This window comes from Ctenopharyngodon idella, chromosome 19 (genome assembly GCF_019924925.1).
Source record: "Ctenopharyngodon idella isolate HZGC_01 chromosome 19, HZGC01, whole genome shotgun sequence".
NCBI classification, from domain to species: domain Eukaryota; kingdom Metazoa; phylum Chordata; class Actinopteri; order Cypriniformes; family Xenocyprididae; genus Ctenopharyngodon; species Ctenopharyngodon idella.
The window spans coordinates 29,300,629-29,323,422 of NC_067238.1; the positions used below are offsets into that span (position 1 = coordinate 29,300,629).

Below are 22,794 nucleotides of genomic sequence, written 5' to 3' on the forward strand. Positions count from 1 at the left end.
TGTCTCATAACAGCCACTGAGCGAACGCACAGAGTAACGTTATAACATTTTTAACACACTCAAATGTATCTAATATGATAAACAGAGCTGTGTTACCTCATACTCATTACCGGAAAAGCGGAAGCGTCGCCGGTGACTGTGGAATAATAAAAGTTCCCCTGCTCGCGGCGTGTGTTGCGCAATCACTCCAGCGGCCTCGTTCAGCTCCCTGCTCTGCTTCATACTATACGTTAATAATCGCATCCATGAACATGATTTCTTCCCGAGTCCTATCCCTATTCTTTTGCACCATCCGTTGAGGTGAAGACCACATGTCCCAAGATTCCGCCCTCAAACTTGGCGTCATCAAGCTACGCCTTTGTTTTGAATAGGCTTCTAGCGACCTCTAGCGGACAGAAAATCTTACATATTGCACCTTTTACTCAGCAATGGTGTTGACTTATGAATTTGCTCATGGTTAGTTTTAAAGCATATTAAAAACACCAGATAGATGTATGAACAACATTAAAATTTTCATCACAGGGGGACTTTAAAGACTTTTGCACAGTACTATATATATAAAATTTAGTGTATATACTGTATAATAAATATATATAAGTACGCTATGTTACGTTATATTGCTTTTTTATGTTTACAAGAAAAAAAATACTGATGAAGAAAATGATTTTTTTGCAGACAGTTTTATCAATCTAAATCTCTTTTTGCATTGCCATATCTATAGGCCCTATATGATCCACCTGCAGGAGCTCATACATTCAACCTTCTGTCATCTTTTAGAGATTACTATGAAATGTAAACACAGAGAAAGCACATAAATATGTTTGGTCTGTATGTCAGGGTCCGTCAGGCATGTATCAGGATGCTGATTTGAGCGTTACAGTGAAGCGTGACAGAATGGGATACTCGGCTTCCTGCTGACAACAGGTCACTTGACACCTTTGCACTCTTTTGACCCTTTTGTAACTTTCAACCAGCATGTGTGCGCTGGTGTGTGAATTTATGTCTCAATGTGAAGTACTGTGTGAAGGTTTAGCGCAAGGACTTAGAATTCGTGTCACCTGACAGAAAGAAGAGAAAGAGTCTGCTATGTGCAAGTAGATTTTTTTATAGAGGAAAATTTGAGTGCAAAACCCATAACTACATTGCCATGGTGTTCTGGTTTTTGTTAGTCCGTTGCTATACAGTTACTATAACGACGCACTATACACTATGCACTTATGCACTGTGTACTTATGCACTATGTACTCATCCATGTAGTGCGTGAATTGTATAAGGTTATTTTGTCATTTAACAACAGAGTCTGATATCCTCTCCCCCTCCACTACGTAATTAAAGCTGCGACAGTTAAGTGCATGAAGTGTCCAACATTCCACACTTTGTTTTTTCCGTTAATTTAGTGCATCATCCGGGTATTTAAAGTGCACTTTTTCTTTTTGGAATTTTAAGTGTGAACACACTATTTGCACTATTTATACTTAAAAACGTCATAGAATAGTGCATAAGTATGCGAATTGGGACGCACCTTATGGTTTTGCTTAGGTGTTCAGAGTGGTTGCTAGGCCATTGCCTACTGGCTCACATAAAAAATATATGTCTGAACGGAATATGTTTTTCCCCCACCATTTTATTGTCTGCAAGGCTCTCCATGCCACACACACGATTTAAGGCTTTATTCATGTGCATAGTTGGACAGATAACATGCTCAAGTTTAAAGTGCCACTATTATGCTATTTTAAAGGCTTCTAATTTAGTTTGGAGTCTCTTACGATAGGTTTACAAGGTTTACACCTTTCCGAGAGCCCGCTCTGCTCTGATTGGTCAGACGGCCCAGTCTGTTGTGATTGGTCGACCGCTTACAGTGCATGTTGGAAACGAAACGTCCATTACCATATCTGAATTTCAGCACTTGATACACAGTGATGTGAACATTAAAGATGGCGTCGGTTTTACAGTATCAATCCGAGCTCAAGTCCTCATCCTTTGGAAGTGCATCAGCTCAGAAAACAGTGCCTTCTTAACATGTCGACAACACAAACCAAACTCTTCCAGCCCTCAGCTACAACTATAGTGTTTGAGGGCGGGGCAAAGTAGACGTTGTTCACGGGCAGCCAATGAAGACCATGGGAGTATGCAAATTTGATACAAACCTACATAGGTTTGAGCAGGAAGTGAGACTGGAATTACTGACGACTCGTTTCATGTGGTTCAGAATCGCTTCTTTCTTTTGGGAGACAATACCCCCATTTATCATGCACTTTGATCTTTGCAGACCTTTTACATTCACAAACACTACATGAAAGGTAATATCCAAAAAAGCATAATTGGGGCACTTTAATTCTACTCTCCTCCTTGTGACTCATCCCGCTGCTCTCTAGTGAAGTCTCAGCAGCAGAGCACCTCTGCTCTTCCTCTTTTAATTCACGTTCCTCTCATACGTCAGGCTTCTGAACCTCCTCCTCTCGCTCAGGCTGACTAAAAATGGATATTTCTTCAAGAGCTGCAGCCTTAAAAGGCTCACAGGCCTCTCTCACTCTCTCTCCCTCATTTCATTCCTCTTGTTTTGTGTCTCAAATGTAGAATATGTCTGAACAAGTTCATTGTTTCTCTCTATGGTTTGGTCTGACATCTGTCTACATTTCCTTTGTCTGTTTTAAAACACTTATATAAACACACCATGTTGTTTATTATTCTAAAAGTTAATCTACAAGTTACTTCAGTCCTCAGAAACTGCACTGTCAATGGAAGGAACAATGAGGGGTTTTAAAGTCAGGGACTTTCACAAATACGGTCCCATGACTCATCATAAAATTAACCAGGATGAAATGTTTTAAACAGTTTTAAGCCCTGTTTACACCTGGTATTAAGAAGCGTTTTGGTCAATTGAATCACAAGTGGACGAGGGAGACACATTCCCATTTACACCTGGTGTTTTAATCCGTCTCTTTAGTCCACTTTCAAACACTTCTGTATTGATTTCTTCGAGGGGAGGGTCTATGGGCGGGTAAATGAATGGGTTTTTTCAGATCTTTTGATATAATGGGCAAAATAAGCTTGCGCAATTTACATACAGTATGAACGCGACCGGAGGCGACTCAAAAACATACGGAGAGCAGCAGCTTTCGTTTCTGCTCTGACAGCCGCAAGACCGGCCGAACGCTGTGAGTGTGTGTTAGAAATCAGGAATGGTGAGAGAAAATTGTTGGTACATTTTTTTGTCTTCAAACCAAACTTGGGTCTTCAGCCGACAAAGTTTAAATCCTGTCTGGCTAGCGTGCTTCCCATAATGTTTACGTATTAGGTCAGTAGGTAGAGAGTAGGCAGGTCTTTATTGGCTGTTCGACCACATGAGCGTTTACACTATAAAAGCGATCAGGTCAAATGTGTTTTAGGCTACCTCTGGAAGTGGTCGAAAGTGGACAAGCTAGACCCCATTTACACCTGTGATCCACATGTGATCCAATCGACCAAAACGCTTCTTAATACCGGCTATAAACAGCGCCTTAAACACATAAAATGTTTGTATCCCACACTTAAAATGGTGACCCCCAAAGAGGTCTTGATCTTCTCGACTGTATTTAACAAATAAACTCATACAACATTATAATTTTGACATTATCTATTGTATTAAAGGGTTAGTTCACCCAAAAATGAAAATTCTGTCATTAATTACTCACCCTCATGTCGTTCCACACCCGTAAGACCTTTGTTCATCTTCGAAACACAAATTAAGATATGTTTGATGAAATCCGAGAGCTCTCTTACTCGTCCATATACAACTTAACAACCACTGTCAAAGCCCAGAAAAGTACTAAAGACATCGTTAAAATAGTCCATGTGACTGCAGTGGTTCAACTTTAATTTTACGAAGCGACGAGAATACTTTTTGTGCGCAAAAACAAACAAAAAAACGACTTTATTCTACAATTTCTTCTTTCCTATGTCAGTCTCCTACGCAGTTGACGCAGTGAACGCAGTGCAACGCTTTACGTCATAACGCTGACTCATTAAAAATGACCAATTACTTATTATATACCATATTTGTATGGACAGTTTACAGATCTGTTCACTAACAGTTTTTTTTCATCTCCCGCAGTACATGTGGTCAAAATGGCCGCTGGGAATGTGAGAATCACGCCTGTTTGATAGAGGATGACATGATCCAAGAAATCAACAGGGGAAGCTATGGGTGAGCATCAGTGTGCCATTACATGCGTTATTATATAACTAGTGCACAAATAGAGTATTCCTCTCGACTACTAACTCTCTATCTTTCTTTGTCTCTAGTTGGAGGGCGTCAAACTACAGTCAGTTCTGGGGTATGACCCTGGACGAGGGTCTGCGGTATCGTCTGGGCACAAAACGCCCCTCACGGACTATTATGAACATGAATGAGATCCAGGTAAGAGTCATCTGCAGCCAGTCAGTATAAATCTTCTATTAGTGCAAATGGCATGTGAAAGAGACAGTTAAGTAAAGGGTTAATGTATAGTCAGGTGGTCATTATTGCAGGACCCAGATGCAAAGCAGAAATGTCGTGTCATCCTGAAGGGTTCACTTGGTCTTATTTTCCACTTAAAAAAAAACCTACACATTCTCAAAACAAGATACATTTGCTTGATTTTGGAGATTGTGTCTTGAAGTAGGTTTTTTGTTGTTGTTTTACACACAAATATACAGACATTTTTGTGTAAGGGTCAGTAAAAATTTGTAAATTTTTTTTAAAGTCTGCATTTATTTGATAAAAATACAGTAAAAACAGTTATATTATTACAGTTTAAAAGAACAGTTTTCTATTTTACTACATTTTAAAATGTATTCCTGTTATCAAAGATGAATTTTCAGCATCATTACTCCAGTCTACAGTGTCACATGATCCTTTAGAAATGATTCTAATATGCCGATTTGCTGCTCAAGAAACATTTCTTATTATTATCAATGTTGAAAACAGTTGTGCTGCTTCATATTTTTGTGGAAACCATGATACATGTTTTTCAGGATTCTTTGATGAATAGAAAGTTCAAAAGAACAGTATTTATTTGAAATAATCTTTTGTAACATTATAAATGTCTTACAGTCGCTTTTGATCAATTTAATGTTTATTTCATCGCTACTTACTAAATAAATGAACATAAAACATTGAAATTGAGAACAAAGACACCATGGAGCTATCCCAGAATGCCACGACTGACCAGTCAGAGTCAAGTTTGTAGATAATCTCTTTATTCATCTTATGTTTATGCCCATCGACGGCTCTCTGATTATCCGTTCTCACGCTCTGTGCAACTGTCTTCAGTGTAGACATGCAGTGTGCCGTTAGGAATCATCAAAGCAAGAATAAGAGAATAGTTTGGAAATCAGACTGTTGTTTGATCTTTAAAGTGCAGTAAGGTACAGTGAGTTCATCCTGCATGTGTCCGTCTGGACGTGTGCTATTTGATGTGGCTCACTGAGGCTTTCAGTGTCTCTCTGCAGAAAGCTGCCCATGATCCACACCAACACATTACATGACAGTCGAAATTACAATTGCCGTTTGTCCACTTTTTTTCTAAGACTAGCATATTTTTTCAATTGTTTTCAATGGGAGTGCCACCTGCCTTCATGTGCTATCAGAAATTCCCACTTCTGAAGTTGTGATTATGAGCTCGTCGCATTCAAGTGCTTTGTTGTCGGAAAGAACAGGAATAATGGAGGAAACCAGGTTTATTCTTGCCTATTTATTGGGAAAATCTTATTAAAGCCAAAATGATATTTAGCGTCACATTCATTGACATCTATATAAACATTCACCGCACTATCTATCTATCTATCTATCTGTCTATCTATCTATCTATCTATCTATCTATCCTGGAATTTCAGTCAAATACAGGCTAATTTTACTGGCTATAAAATATACAATATGCTTCAAATAATCATTCATATATGTAAATATGCACAACTTTAACAACAAGACAAGGCGACCCAAAAAACAACAACAAATCCAGCGATTGGGTTGTTTTAACCCAGCGGTTGGGTTAAATGTTGGCCCAACATGCTGGTCAGTTTTATTTAACCCAGCTATTGTTTAAAAATGACTATATGTCTGGCTTAAAATGAACCCAAAATTTGGAAATAAAAAGGTTGGAAATAAAAAATCAGACACATAATTACTAGAAGCAACAATAATAATCAAACGGTGAACATTTATTAAATAAAACTACCCAGCAGGTTGGGCAAACATTTAACCCAACAACCCATTCGCTGGGTTAAAACAACCTAATCATTGGGTTTGTCCATTTTTAACCCAACTTGGGTTGTATTTAACCCAGCATTTTTAGAGTGTAGTAACACTTCAGTGGATATTCCATATCATATCAACGAAAGTGCTTTCAAGCACCCGCAGCTAGGCGTTTTCAGAAGAGCATCTGACATTTTCAGCTGGCTAAAAACTCTTTGATAGACACAGCCTTAGAGAATGCTGGTAATGGTTTGATGCTGTTAGTGGGTGGAATTTATTTAGGACCCTCACTAGATAGGGGCTCATACCCATATCTTCCTCTCTTTCCTCTTTTCTCTTTCCTCTCCAGCCCACATCCTCCAACACGTCTCCACCTGTTTCTAGAGAGTCGAGTTTGGGCCATTTAAAAAGCCTCTATCTTCCTAAAACCCACTCGGCACGCACACTAATGAGTGGGCTGAGTGCTGCACACACTCACACACTCTTCACTTTCTCATTGGTGTATTGTCTTTATTCATTGCAATTGCTCACATCCCCCGTCGGGTCAAGTGTTGCTGCGAGCCGTGGCCCTTTCAACCACCACAATTTACCACTGCAGCGGCAGTCACTTGACAAGCACCTGCATTCCACAGGATTATATCTGGTAGATGTCAGGGAGAATCATGACGATATCACAGGCTGGAATGTAGGAGGATGGCAACAAGCAGCTGTGCATTACCAAAGAGGGAGAGGTGCACAGGAGCCTTTATGAGAGAAAGTGCTAATGCATTCCTCATTCAGGACTTATGAAACGTTGGGATGTAAAATATGACAAAGAAGTCTGGGGTCTTACAGATTTGGGAGATGTAAGACAAGTCTCTGCATTATGTTATTGAAGTTTAGGGTTAAATGTTCCCACCTGTTATTAACATCAGTTTTGGTCAGTTCGATACAGGTGTAAACAGGGTCCAATACATTTGGGAGGAACAGTGACTTTTTTTTGCTTTTTTTGTACTTGATCAACATCAATACACTAGATGTAATGAATGCATAAAGTCGTAAATTCAGAGACCCTCCCTTTAATGAAATATGATCATAAGTGGTCCCAAGAGATGTATTTGAGGGGCATGTACTTTACCGTTCAAAAGTTTGGGGTCAGTAAGATTTTTAATACTTTTATCCAGCAAGGATGCATTAAATTTACCAAAAGTGACAGTAAAGACATTTATAATGTCACAAAAGATTTCTATTTTAAATAAATGAACTTTCTATTCACCAAATAATCCTAAAAAATATATTAGTTTCCACAACAACTGTTTTTAACATTGATAATATTCAGAAATGCTTGTTGAGCAGCAAATCAACATATTAGAATGATTTCTGAAGGATCATGTGACACTGAAGACTGGAGTAATGATGCTGAAAATACAGCTTTGATGACAGGAATAAATTAATTTTTAAAATATATTAAAATGGAAAATATTACTATTGCTAAATATCATGTGTAAATGGTAATGTGTGTCAGCTGACCACTTGTTATCGAATCACCTGAGACGGATTAATAGCAGGTACAAAAGTGAGCCTTTGTATTATTGGGATGTTTACTTTGACTTTTTTATTATTGATGGAACAGAGAAGAAAGTTAGTACCTGCATTTTCCACTGAAATAACCCAGAAAACCCACAAAATTTACAAATCATCGTTATATAACCACACTAAGGCTTGTGCAGTGTTTAGCCCCTGCAAATCTTGAACTTTGTAAACCCAGACTGCCTCTCATCCATCCACTGGCCCTGTGAAAGAGAATACATATGGAAATAGTTGTATTATGCCACCAAAATCACTCCATGAATGCATTTATGGAAATCTTTATTCTGTGTTGTTCATGTATTCTATGCCAAATAGTACCATTAAGTCACAAAAAGACACTTCATGTGAAGACAAAAATGCTTTATGTTCTGCAGATGAATATGAATGGAAATGATCAACTGCCAAGTTACTTCAATGCAGTAGACAAGTGGCCAGGGAAAATCCATGAGCCACTGGACCAGGGGAACTGCAATGCATCCTGGGCTTTCTCAACTGCAGGTGAGTCAGAGAAGACATGACACAGACCACAGCAGAAGAACGCTGCAGAATACCGTATTGTGTGTGTTATATAATACTGCCAATGAAGTTCTTCTGTCCTGACGCTCATACGGAAACCCTGTGATTCACTCCTAGCTGTTGCATCAGACCGGATCTCTATTCAGTCAATGGGTCACATGACTCCTCAGCTCTCACCTCAGAATCTGATTTCCTGTGACACGCGTCATCAGGACGGTTGCGCCGGTGGGCGTATCGATGGGGCCTGGTGGTACCTAAGACGAAGAGGGTAATTCACTGGATGTTTAAGACTTCTATTTCAGTCAGTTGATTAATATTATTTGATGAATGTGTCTGAATGTGAATGTAAGTATCTGTCTCTTTCTTTTTCTGTCAGGATAGTGACAGAGGAGTGTTACCCCTTCTCTGCGCCCCAGCAAACCCCTGCTGAAGTGGCTCGCTGCATGATGCAAACTCGAGCGGTGGGCCGAGGAAAGAGGCAGGCCACAGCGCGCTGTCCCAACAGCCACAGCTACGACGACAATGGCGTCTATCAGTCAACCCCACCATACAGACTGTCCTCCAATGTAAGTCAACTGACCCCTGGAATCAAGACACTACACTGCAGAAAATCTGTGTAATCTGTGTTATGAATTTTCTTTTTTTTGTTTTAAAGAGGACCTATTATGCCCTTTTCAAAGTCTTGATTTTGTTTTTGGGCTCTACTAGAACATAGTTCAACGATTTGGTGTTTCCCGAAATCATAGTTCAAACGAACATTCGCAAACTACATCGCAAACTCGCGTGGTTGGAACGACAGCTCTCGAGTAGTTTCTTGTTTTTATGACATGTGGACTTAATAAATCGTTATCTTGAGCAAAATAAGCAAGCTGTATATCTTTTATTTCGAATACATACAAATGGCATTTACATATTTTAGTTTGTCAAGAGATTTTAAGCACTGTTTTTGAAGAGTGCGCATGTGCGTACGTGCTCTGGTACGTAAGAACGAGCCTATGATTGAATCTGGAAATAAAACAAAATAACTGAGAAAAATAAGAATTAGTCCTCAGATGCCATGTCTGTAATTTATAGCAAAAAATCTAGCATTAATTCGATCTCAAACGGATTCATTTAAAGAAGTTATTACTCTATCACCTGCGTGACATCATTAACCAGCGTGGCTGGTTTGCGACAATACGGTTTCGGGAAACAGTCGTGACTAGTACTATATATGCATCGTACTATAGTAGTGAAGCAGCGAGTTACGTCCCTGTACGGGAAATGCACCCCTGTTAGATTCATCCCTATGAAGCCCCTCCTTCTGAAAAGTACAATGTGCTCTGATTGGTCGGCTGGACCAGTGTGTTGTGATTGGTCAACCGCTTTGAGCGTGTTTGGGAAATGTCATGCCCCTTACCGTAACCGTGAGTTTCAACACACTACTAACTCAACCAGGCAACGCCCCTTTATTTTGCATATGCCTTGGACGGGAATTATTTACATGATATATATTACTAAATATTGTGACATGTTTGTTCCTGGAAGAAAACTCAAGACTACAATGGAGGCATTTCAGGGAGTTCAGAAACAGTGACACTGATAATAAGGCCTTGTGTCCACACAAGGTTTTTTCCAGTGGCTAGGGTTTTTTTCCCAATTGTTTTCAATGGGAGTGCCACGTTTTTAAAATGCTAGGAGCATAACGAGGTGCTGAGCGTCTATTTCATGCTGAAGCACTGAGCGCTCTGCATTTTTTACCAGTCACCGAGAGTTGAAGAATGTTCAACTTTGGGTAAAACGCAGTGCTCATCACTGTCACTTTTTACCCAGCCATCCAATCACAGTGGAGGAGGGGCGGGACGAATACAACACTGACCAACCACCACATTCTGCTTGTGCAACATCAACAGATGACAACAACAAGCATAATAACGGAACAAAATCATTTAAAACAAGAGTCAGAGCAAATACTTTACATTGTATCAACATTTTTATACAGAAACAGTACAGAAACAAACAATTTGTAAAATTAGATACTAATAACATTTCTGTGGATATTCATATCATAGCAAGCAAAGTGGCTGCTGATACGCTTTCAGCAGAGTGCCTAGCATTTTCAGCTGGCTAAAAAGGATTTGGTAGGCACGTGGCCTAACTCCCTTTTGGAGGGACTTTGTGCTTTGTAACTTTGCAATGTTTCATGCTCAAACAGCAATATTACACATTAAAGAAAACTGAATATGCAAAAAAGCATAATAGGTCCTCTTTAATTGTTTTTCTTTTAAGTGGAAAGCAAATTTTATGACATCTAACATGTTCTGACATTACACTCTCAATAAAACACACAGACTTCTGCCTGCATAATACCAATAGTTAAAGCATCAGTGATTTACTGTTTTTTCACTCACACCCAGCATCTGTGTGCATTTCTGCTCTCAATTTCTTCATCAATCAAAACCCTTCAACTCAAAGCCATAGGGAAAAATAACTCACAACTGTCTGGAGAGGCATTACATTAGTAGTCATGTCATGGTTGAATGTATTCTGTCCCTGAGCTATATCTTACCACCCATTTGTCTCTCTTTTAGATTGTATATTGTTTACAGATGTGACAAAGGAATGCGGGGAACAATTAAACAATTCATCATAATAATAATATATGGAAGGATGACTGTTTATTATGTGCATTAGTATGTTTTTACCTAAGCATCTTAAGACTCCTTATACAACCCGAATTCCAGAAATGTTGGGACGTTTTTTAAATTTGAATAAAATGAAAACTAAAAGACTTTCAAATCACATGAGCCAATATTTTATTCACAATAGAACATAGATAACATAACAAATGTTTAAACTGAGAAATTTTACACTTTTATCCACTAAATGAGCTCATTTCAAATTTGATGCCTGCTACAGGTCTCAAAAAAAGTTGGCGCCAGGGGCAACAAATGGCTGAAAAAGCAAGAAATTTTGAGAAGATTCAGCTGGGAGAACATATAGCAACTAATTAAGTTAATTGATATCAGGTCTGTAACATGATTAGCTATAAAAGGGATGTCTAAGAGAGACAGAGTCTCTCAGAAGTAAAGATGGGCAGAGCTGTGAAAGAGTGCATAAAAAGATTGTGGAATACTTTAAAAACAATGTTCCTCAACGTCAAATTGCAAAGGCTTTGCAAATCTCATCATCTACAGTGCATTACATCATCAAAAGTTTCAGAGAAACTGGAGAAATCTCTGTGCGTAAGGGACAAGGCCGAAGACCTTTATTGGATGCCCGTGGTCTTCGGGCCCTCAGACGACACTGCATCACTCATCGGCATGATTGTGTCAATCACATTACTAAATGGGCCCATGAATACTTCCAGAAACCACTGTCGGCAAACACAATCCGCCGTGCCATCTGCAGATGCCAACTAAAGCTCTATCATGCAAAAAGGAAGCCATATGTGAACATGGTCCAGAAGCGCCATCGAAGCCCCTGTGGGCCAAGGCTCATTTAAAATGGACTGTTTCAAAGTGGAAAAGTGTTCTATGGTCAGATGAGTCCAAATTTGACATTCTTGTTGGAAATTATGGACACTGTGTCCTCCGGGCTAATGAGGCCTTTCAGCGTGTTATAAGCGTTCAGTTCAAAAGCCAGCATCTCTGATGGTATGGAGGTGCATAAGTGCATGCTGTATGGGAAGCTTGCATGTGTTGGAAGGCACTATGAATGCTGAAAGGTATATAAAGGTTTTAGAGCAACATATGCTCCCCTCCAGACGACGTCTATTTCAGGGAAGGCCTTGTGTATTTCAGCAGAACAATGCAAAACCACATACTGCAGCTATTACGATATTTTGAGACCTGTAGCAGGCATCAAATTTGAAATGAGCTCATTTAGTGGATACAATTGTAAAATTTCTCCGTTTAAACATTTATGTTATCTATGTTGTATTGTGAATAAAATATTGGCTCATGTGATTTGAAAGTCTTTTTGTTTTCATTTTATTCAAACTTAAAAAAACGTCTCAACATTTCCAGAATTCGGGTTGTATTTAAAACATGATTAACGGTCAAATACACCTTTTCTTGGTACAGTTTATACAGTATGTATCAGCATTCTCGCTAACTGAACTCACTTGACATGTTGATTCTGCTTTTTCACTCACAGGAGAAAGAGATTATGAAAGAGATTATGGATAATGGCCCCGTGCAAGGTATGGATTTCTCCAGAAGCGTGTGTCTGTGTGTGTGCTTGTGCAATAAGTGTGAGCCAGAGGATAAGAATAGTAAAAAGCACATGCCTAATGACTGTTAATGCAGTCAACAACGATCAATCTATGTCGTATTAGTCACCATGGATGTTGTAGACGCCCACAGAGCATTTATTTTGGACAAAAGGCCTAAACTCATCATATATGCAGTGAATTCTTGAGAAAAGTCCCCTATGGTAATATGATGAGGGTGTGTGTCTGTGTGTTCTTGTGTTGTTCAGAGCTGTTTCATGATCCCGTGCCAGTGTTCTGTTGTATTGTTCCAGATAGGAGGGAACCCTGGATTTACGCCAGATTTTGCTTCTAATCTTTGCAAAAATTCTGCCTAACCTCTGGCTTATATTGAGAAACAGGAGATGAAAAGATCATTATGTGCAGGAGTGTGTGTATTCATTAAGCTCTGTTTACTGCAGAGGATCTCCTAGTAATGTCTGGAAAAACCCAAAGTGTAAGAGGGTGCAGGTAGTTCCCATAATGCAGTGTCTTCACTTCACATGCCACCAGAGCCATCCTCAAGAGGGTTGCGGCATGTATCCACCCATAAATGTTTTGTTTCGGGCACTGTGAATTTAAGCGATGGCCCATTATGCCATGTGAAATTGAGCTCATTTGAAATCCAACACAATTAGTAGCTGCAACTTTGATCTCACTTTGATCTGCAAAGGAACAAGATGTTTGGGTGAGCTTGTGGGATATTACATAACTGGGCTTTGAAACCAACCGTAGTATTTCCTGTAGTATGACTGTGAGTGATAAGAATGAAGGATCAGATTTTAAATATTGATTCAATGATGTATGAAGGTCTGTGCTTCTGTGATTTGCATTGTATTTTAAAAACTGTGCTTAAAGATGCATAATGGGTGTGTGTTTGTTTTTCCCTTTCTAGCCATCATGGAGGTCCATGAGGATTTCTTTGTGTACAAGAGTGGAATTTACAGACATACAGATGTCAATTCCCGCAAACCGTCACAGTACCGCAAACACGCAACACACTCCGTCAGGATAACAGGGTAAGTCCTGGCATTGCGTAACTTTACATTCTCTAATGATGGTAGCAAGAGGAATGTGTTTTTAGCAGTGTATCAAAACATTTTTTTTAGCATTTATCATTTTCTGATACTGCTTTCAGTTGCTTCTTGCTGATGTTCATTGAAAGAAAATTCAGAAATAATTTAACAATTAATAATTTAAATTTTAATTTCAGCTAAAGACACAAAATATATAATTTTTGTCTGATTTCTGCTGCTCCACTGAGCAAGTTTCGTTATTTTTACCATGATTTGTTTTTGGGTGTGAGTTAAAATTTCTCAGGAGTAAATAATATCCAGTAAAACATTCTCATTTTTAAAATTTTACATTTTGTTTTTTTAGAATTTTTTTACTTCATCGGAACGGTACAAAACGTGCTATGTGAACAAAAAAAAGTTCCTAAAAAAAGTCACACTTGTGCTTCTCGCGGTCAAAAATGAGCGCATTGGAAATTAATGGGAGACAAATTTCATCTAGTGAAAACTTTTGGTACTGCGGCCAAACAAAATCTTACTGAAAGCTAATTTTTTGAGATATCAAGCTCAAATTTGGAAGACAACTTGTTTAGATTTATGGCTTTGATTTTCTTGCAGTTTTAGAGTAACATGTGTTTTTGAAAATATATATATTTAATATAAAAATTGAAAATAGTATTTTTGTGCATTTTTCATAATAAACGTAAAATTCTGTAACTTTTTTTTAATTGACTTTTTAAAACTTTTTTCACTTCAGCAATAATCTGCCAAGAGTCGTCTTTGAAACAAGATCAAACTAAAGTCTGTGCTCTAAAGCATTCAAGATTTACGACAGTTTAAGTTCTAGTCAGGTCTAGTGAATAAATGGATTATAACTACATCGTAAATATAATTTAGCACCATAAAAGCCCCTAAAAATACAAAATATTGAATAAAAAAAATTATCGAACAAAAATATAGTACATTCATTTCATTGAGATAAAAAAAAAAATCGGTCATTTTTGACCACCACAGGAGGAGCAACAGAGGGATTAAATTGAGATAAATTTACATAAGAAGCAAAAAAGGAAAAGTATTAAGACTTTATATTGTGATTTTTCTAACCCCATTGGCATGTTGTTCAACCAGCTATCTACTTTCCACATTCGTCGCCATCATGGCCCTGAACTGACTTGCCTTGAAGGGACTTTGAAAATATCTTTTAGGGAGACATCTTGTCTGCCTTGCAGACATGTTTTTTTGTTGCTAGCAGACAAAACACCTGGATGACTGGCCTCCCAGTCCCACCCCCAGACACACGCCCCTCAAAACCTTTGTCTGGTTTTGCTCATTCTTACGTAACACACCCTAATAACACTGCGCAGTGATTCTCAACTAGCCTCCTCCTCAATAGAGAGTCACTGCAGTTGTTTTCTCATCAATTACCAATCATTCTGGTTAAAGAACACATGCTTCACACATTCATTCAACAATCACATTCAGAATAACATTCATTTTATTTTGTCAAAAAAAGTTTGTCATGAGGGGAATATTTTATTTTGTATTGATTTAATTTATATGAAGCATTTCTCAAACAAATGTGCCTCGAGTTTCTTGATGTGCATGAATGTGCTTCCTAGTCTTTCCCAGACAGTGATAGTTTAGTTCCACAGGCACAGCGCACTCGGGTCAGGCCATGTTCCCCAGGTATGTCTCTGGTAACCTCGTCTGACCTGCTGCTGGTGTCTGTGAGTGTGACATGCTTCACTGGTGACGGTGATATCGAGCGCGAGTCTGTCTGAACCCTGGCTTTTCTCCCGGCCTCCTGTCACTCGCTGACGCTGCGGTTCTCGCGCTGCTCTAGACGTTCAGAGGACGCTGTATAGCCCTATGGAGTTAACATACGAGAGGCAGCGGCAGTGTTTTTACGGCGAAAATCCCACCGTGGTGCATTCGGCTAAGCCCGGGGCCTGGGAAAGTTTGTGGAAAGCTCATTGATGTCCAGTGTAATGGAAATGGCATTGTTCAGTGCAGACAGAGAGGCCTAAACCCAGCACAGGTCAGAAGCTGGTTGGAAGCAGTGGTATGTCTGTCATTGTCCAAAGCCAAGGACAGAAAACATGGCGAGATAAGAGCATAGCAGAGGTCTGAGCTGCACTTTTCCTGGCTTTGCCAAACTCACAGCAATTGGTTCTGGCCCTTCAGCTCTCCCATGTATTTAAATGAGGGCATGTTGTTTTTTTAGGCGATTTTGTTTGTTATTTGTTTGAGTGTACTGAATACCGATTCGCCTCTGTGGGGATGGAAAGGCAGATAAGTATTATTTTGGAACAGAATGAAATGTTCCCGGGTCAGATTGGAAAACGTCCCTTAGAATAGTTGAGGACTAAACTATATTTATTCCAGACTTTCCACATTTGCCAATAAACAGCCCCTTGACACATGTAGTGATTGACGAGCTGAATATTCTGAACTCGGATGAAAAGACACTGAAGGGTCAACAGTGAGAGCCGAATACTCAAGGAACCAGAACGGGTGGAGAAGCAAAAGGAAGTTCTTGGCATGGTGAAGGTTTAACCCATCGGGTTGTTGTTGATTTGAGGAGATGTAAGGGGGTGGGTGTGTGCTGCTGCTTCCTGATGTTCACGTCCTTCCTCTAAGAAGTCGACACAATTCACCTCATCAGGAGAACATGTCCACAGCACCGCTTGCTGGATGTTTTTGTTTGCAAAGGATTCTCCAATTTTTAATGTTGTTTTTTGGTTCCCCACTGCCAAAATCAACATTTTCATCTTGTTTTCCAGTAAAAGCATCCTTAAATCAAAGTAAATTCACTATGTATTTATATATATAGTGAGAGAGAGAGAGAGAGAGAGAGAGAATTTATCTTGAATTTAGCTTTTTTCTTACCCCATTTTTCTTCATTTACCTCACCACATTTTCTTAGATTTATACTACATGAAATAAAACAATTTGCCAATGTGGTAAGAAAAATAAACAATTAATTCTAAAAACAAATATAAATATTTTATATTGGGCTACATTTTTTTTTTAATTTTTACAGAGTTGAAAGCTATGAAAGTTCTGACTTTATAACAAGCAATTCTGACTTTATATCACGCAATTCTGACTTTATAACAAGCAATTCTGACTTTATATCACGCAATTCTGACTTTATAACACGCAATTCTGACTTTATAACAAGCAATTCTGACTTTATATCACGCAATTATGACTTTATATCTCACAATTCTGACTTTATAACAAGCAATTCTGACTTTATATCACGCAATTCTGACTTTATATCACGCAATTCTGACTTTATATCTCACAATTCTGACTTTATAACAAGCAATTCTGACTTTATATCACGCAATTCTGACTTTATATCTCACAATTCTGACTTTATAACAAGCAATTCTGACTTTATATCACGCAATTCTGACTTTATAACACGCAATTCTGACTTTATAACAAGCGTTTCTGACTTTATATCACACAATTCTGACTTTATATCACGCAATTCTGACTTTATAACTCACAATTCTGACTTTATAACTCACAATTCTGACTTTATATCTCACAATTCTGACTTTATATCACGCAATTCTGACTTTATATCTCACAATTCTGACTTTATATCTCACAATTCTGACTTTATATCCACAATTCTGACTTTAATCACGCAATTCTGACTTTATATCTCACAATTCTGACTTTATATCACACAATTCTGACTTTATATCACACAATTCTGACTTTATATCTCACAATTCTGACTTTATATCACACAATTCTGACTTTATATCTCACAATTCTGACTTTATATCACGCAATTCTGACTTTATATCACACAATTCTGACTTTATATCTCACAATTCTGACTTTATATCACGCAATTCTGACTTTATATCACACAATTCTGACTTTATAACACGCAATTCTGACTTTATAACAAGCGTTTCTGACTTTATATCACGCAATTCTGACTTTATAACACGCAATTCTGACTTTATATCTCACAATTCTGACTTTATATCACGCAATTCTGACTTTATAACTCGCAATTCTGACTTTATAACTCGCAATTCTGACTTTATAACACGCAATTCTGACTTTATATCTCACAATTCTGACTTTATAACTCGCAATTCTGACTTTATAACTCGCAATTCTGACTTTATAACTCGCAATTCTGACTTTATATCTCACAATTCTGACTTTATATCTCACAATTCTGACTTTATATCACGCAATTCTGACTTTATAACACGCAATTCTGACTTTATATCACACAATTCTGACTTTATATCTCGCAATTCTGACTTTATATCTCACAATTCTGACTTTATATCACGCAATTCTGACTTTATATCACGCAATTCTGACTTTATAACTCGCAATTCTGACTTTATATCTCACAATTCTGACTTTATATCTCACAATTCTGACTTTATATCACGCAATTCTGACTTTATATCTCACAATTCTGACTTTATATCACGCAATTCTGACTTTATATCACGCAATTCTGACTTTATAACTCGCAATTCTGACTTTATATCTCACAATTCTGACTTTATATCTCACAATTCTGACTTTATAACTCGCAATTCTGACTTTATAACACGCAATTCTGACTTTATATCACGCAATTCTGACTTTATATCACGCAATTCTGACTTTATAACTCACGATTCTGACTATAACTCGCAATTGCGAGAAAAGAAGTCAGAATTGTGAGGCAAAAAGTTACTATTACCTTTTTTATTTCATGGCAGAAACAAGCTTCCTTAGAAAGCTCTCTGGTGTGAATATTCCTCACTGCATTCTTATCCCATTTTTCTTCATAAGCTGAACAAGATAAAACAATTCACTAATGTAGTACGAAAAATAAACAAAATTAATTATATAAATAAATATAAAGATTATATCATATATTAAGTCTAAATATTGATTAAGAAATTGATTGTATTTGGGTAAAACAAAATGTAGCTTTGGTTGGATGTGTACATTTTCCCTTCACCTTCTGCAAAAAAATGATTCCTATTTTTAGACAGTTGATTTGAATATTAATGTACAATAGCACATTGATTTTTATTGTACTTTTCAGGTGGGGAGAGGAGAGAGACTACAATGGCAGAACACGCAAATATTGGGTGAGAACTTATATCTGTCTGATATGCTGATATGAAGTTTTATTTTCTGCTCAACAGCAGCTTTTACACATTTTAAACATTCACTCCACAGATTGGAGCCAATTCATGGGGGAAGAACTGGGGCGAGGACGGTTACTTCCGCATCGCTCGTGGTGTAAACGAGTGCGAGATCGAGGCGTTTGTGATCGGCGTGTGGGGCAGAGTCACCATGGAAGACATGCACAACCATCATCATCACCATGGACGGCGCAAGTAGAGGACTGCAGATCTAAACCACAAAGTCATTCAGGTCTTTTGCAGGTTTGTTAGAGTCTGATTTCCACCAAACCGACCAAACCCCAGTGCCTTCTGAATATCTGTTCACACCACATGCATAAAAAGGTGGTGTCCGCTGCCCCCCTCTGTCCAAATACACGTCTCCACTGAAGTTTTGGTTCCTTTGGGTCATTAGTAGGAGGAATGTAAAACTAAAATTTGTGTTTATGGCAAATATCGTCTTATTGGTGGAAACCGGCTGGTTACACTCCTTGACTGGACCTCAAATAACCAACAGCCACAGGACTCAGACGCACTCAGGACTCAGTTTTCCAGAAACACACTTCACAGGCACACGTGCTCAGCATCATAATATAACTATCTCAAATGTCTAATATAGTGATATTAGGATGCGTCTTATGTTTTGTGTTTTTTCTTACTTCTGGGAATGATCGCACACTAAGGCAGCCAGTCAGACAGCACTCCATACTTTCTGCTAAAGGGATAGAGGAACACCAGGATGGGGGAAGAAGAAGGTTTTAGGACCAATAATTTATTTTAAAAATACCCTAGATTAGATTTATGACAGTTCTCAGCATTCCGTTGAGATTAAGGTATATTTTAAGATGTAAAGAACCACTCCAGTCTATCTTTGTGATCAAAATCTGATTCTTTTAGGTTGGCTGAACAGATACAGGCCACTTTACGGAATAAAAAAATAAAAAAGTTTATGTATCACAATTGTGAGAGAAAAAAGTATTTCTGACAATTCTGACTTTATTTCTCACAATCACAAGTTTATATCTTACAATTCAGAGTTTATAACTCGCAACTGTGAGAAATATAGTCAGAATTGCAAGTCATAAACTTGCAATTCATAAAATTTTTTGATTTTTTTATCACGTGGTGGTATCATGACAAATCAGGTCCTCCCTCAAAATCGGGTCTCCCCAAACGGTCAGTTAATGATAATCCTAAGTATATACGAATGATATTAATTTAAAATACTCATATAGCTTACTATATAATGTGTAAGAAAACAAATTAGTGCATAATAAAACCAAATTAATGTAATTTCTTACTCTTGATTAACTGTTAATAATAATTATAATAGCCTATTAAGTGAATAATTGAACATCATTAATTTGTTTTATTTATAACTGAAATATTTGGACATTTAACACTTAATGTAACACATAATCACATTATAGATGATTGTGAATACATGTATACTTGCGTCTATAATCTATCAGGCTAATCGGGTATCTGTATGCTATTCTAGTACATAAGCTAACTTATACAGACATAAATTGTCACTATAACGTAGTTGAAACAGCATTTATCATAACATGATTTTGTAGGAATTGTAAACAGGCGCTAAAGAGAGTGCCTATTAAAAGCTATTTGAACCAGTGGGATTGCGTGGGGTCCTAATGTAGACCCTGATTTCAGGGGGGGAACCAATTTGTCACTACAGCGGAACCAAGCTTCCATATATAACGGGAAACTACGGAGTCCTGTACATGAAATGTGGACAAAAATATATCGTGGACACGATTTACTAATTCATTCCCTCGTTTTAAGTAAATCGAGTGCATAATAATTCATTCCCTTGTTTTATTAAACTGTGTGCACTGTATAATAATTCGTTCCCTCGAATTAGTAAATTGTGGCCATGTTGTGCTTATTCGTCCCCTCGTTTTGATTTAACTGAAACAAGGGAACAAATGATTACAATGTGGCCACAGTTTCATAAAACAAGGTAACAAATTATTATATCTTGACCACGATTTACAAAAGGTATTAGTAAGTCGTGGAGCGAATTAATTTGTGGCCACAATATAAATATTTTTTTATGTCATGTGTGGGGCTCTTTAGAAAACAAACCAAAAAAATATTTTTTCATGTTATGAGACCAAAAAAATGGCCACCAGTTACTGCAATTTTGAATGGCCCTTTAATCCTCAAGAATTAATTGGTTGGAAGTGGTTTGGTCATGAAACCTGGAGCTTGAAGTGACCTAACAGGCAAATATACAAAGGCAAAAACAACCAATGGTTTATCACCTTTAGGTGGAACGATTATAATGTGTTGGCTATATTGCGCTGGAAAATGATATATGTATGAAATACCACAGATAGAGTGTAAACCTGCTCTCTCAAGTCTTAAGCTTTTGTACTCTGTAAATTAAGATTGTACACAAACAATGACATAAACCTTTTTTTTTTTTTTGTTCTCATGTTTGTTTTGTTGAATTATTTAAGTGACTACTATGACCATTAGTATTTAAAGGAAAAAATCTTCAATATGAGATTTTAGAAATGTAAAGGAGCTAATACCACAGGGCAAAAGTGACAATGCTGAATTATTACGTCTTGCTACAGTATGTAAATCAGGCAAAAACCACAATATTATAAGACATCATAGTAGAGCATGTTTGCTTCTCAATTATCCATCTACACATGTATGGAGATTAGTGTGCATTAATAAGCGTGAGACAGATATTGCTGCTTGGGCATACCAAACTATATTATCATGCATGCGCCAGAGCTCCGAGCAAACCCATCTGCTGACTTTGATAATGATAATGTCATTATCATGGTGACATGACTAATTCAAAAGCCTTATGACAGGCATTTGATTCAGCAATACACTCTCACAGACAAGAAGACAGTATAAATTCAGCAACAGATGCTATATTCTGGCCATTAGCATTCAGTTAAATGCGTTCTCTATTAGTCATGCAAGAAGTTTCCATTTAGATAAAGCATTTATATACAGCCAGATGAGTCCATCGGGCTCACGTCATGAATATTCAATGTCTTAATATTGCCAGATTTTACATTGCGGTTCATATTATACACTGATTTGAGCCCGAGCTGGATCGTTCTCACTTAGACATTCTTCAGTTCTGTAATTGTGAATGAATACTGTGTTATTTAAGAACAAAATCTGTCTGCAAATAATGCATCACTGGTTACTACTGTGCAATGTTACCTTGTTGTTCCTCGTATTGTCTGTACACAATGCAAACCAATGTAGTGTTCACCTGTTTGATGCAATAAAAGTCCTACAACCCACTTAATTATATTCACACCTGTTTTTTTTTCCTGCACATTAACACTGTTTCACCTCACCTTGAAATCCATAAATGAGCATCAGTGCAACACCCTCATGGTCTCCGTAATATCATAAAAATTTTTAAACAAGCGAGTCTGTAGGTAAGTACACATCAAATGTGTGAGGGAATCATAAATCTGTTTTTAGTTGAAAACAGTGCCGTTTGTTCGCTGATTCACTATGAAGGGGCCATTTGCGCGACGTTCTTAACTAAAAACTTTTATGTGTTTTGGCTGTTCATTTACGCAACAATGGCATTTTGGGGGCCTGAAAACACAAAATTTTGAAAATGTGTTTCAAAGTGCAAGTTTTTGAAAAAGATACCGTTATCTGCTCCATTTAAAATAAAAAAATGAATTTGTGAAAATGCTGTCGTCATGCATATTACCAAAGTCCCTTTAAGGCATGTCATTTCACTCAGCGGCCATCTTTGAAATGCCTTTCGGGCAGCTATTTCAGTCATGCAAGTGCAGCTCCTATCTCTTTGAATGGGGAAACATCAAATTCTACAAAGCTGTTCACCAAACTTACCATTAAAATTCATATTTGAAATCATCAATTAAATCTAAACCACTGTCTCATAAATGTTTCTCATGCTCAAATAGCATTAAAAACTCTTTCAGCTAATGCGCATGTGCAGTCATAAGAACCTGAACATTCAAAACTTTATTCTGCATAGATCTTATTCACAGCAGCGCCGCCTTTGATTTTTACCGGGAATGAAAGCAAGGCTGTGAG

At 37.7% G+C, this 22,794-nt stretch overlaps 1 protein-coding gene across 2 annotated transcripts in view; it reads left to right on the forward strand.

Annotated features, from left to right (window-relative positions):
• Positions 1-22,021, forward strand: part of tinagl1 (tubulointerstitial nephritis antigen-like 1) — a 35,631-nt gene extending 13,610 nt beyond the window's left edge. For both annotated transcript variants that reach the window (XM_051872546.1, XM_051872547.1), the window contains 9 exons: positions 4,094-4,186; positions 4,285-4,399; positions 8,158-8,281; positions 8,417-8,567; positions 8,676-8,865; positions 12,437-12,482; positions 13,426-13,549; positions 18,636-18,681; positions 18,773-22,021. In XM_051872546.1, coding sequence (XP_051728506.1) covers positions 4,094-4,186; positions 4,285-4,399; positions 8,158-8,281; positions 8,417-8,567; positions 8,676-8,865; positions 12,437-12,482; positions 13,426-13,549; positions 18,636-18,681; positions 18,773-18,937 — 1,054 coding nt within the window. In that variant the 3' untranslated portion in view covers positions 18,938-22,021. The remainder of the gene's footprint in view (positions 1-4,093; positions 4,187-4,284; positions 4,400-8,157; positions 8,282-8,416; positions 8,568-8,675; positions 8,866-12,436; positions 12,483-13,425; positions 13,550-18,635; positions 18,682-18,772) is intronic.
• Positions 22,022-22,794: the final 773 nt, after the last annotated feature.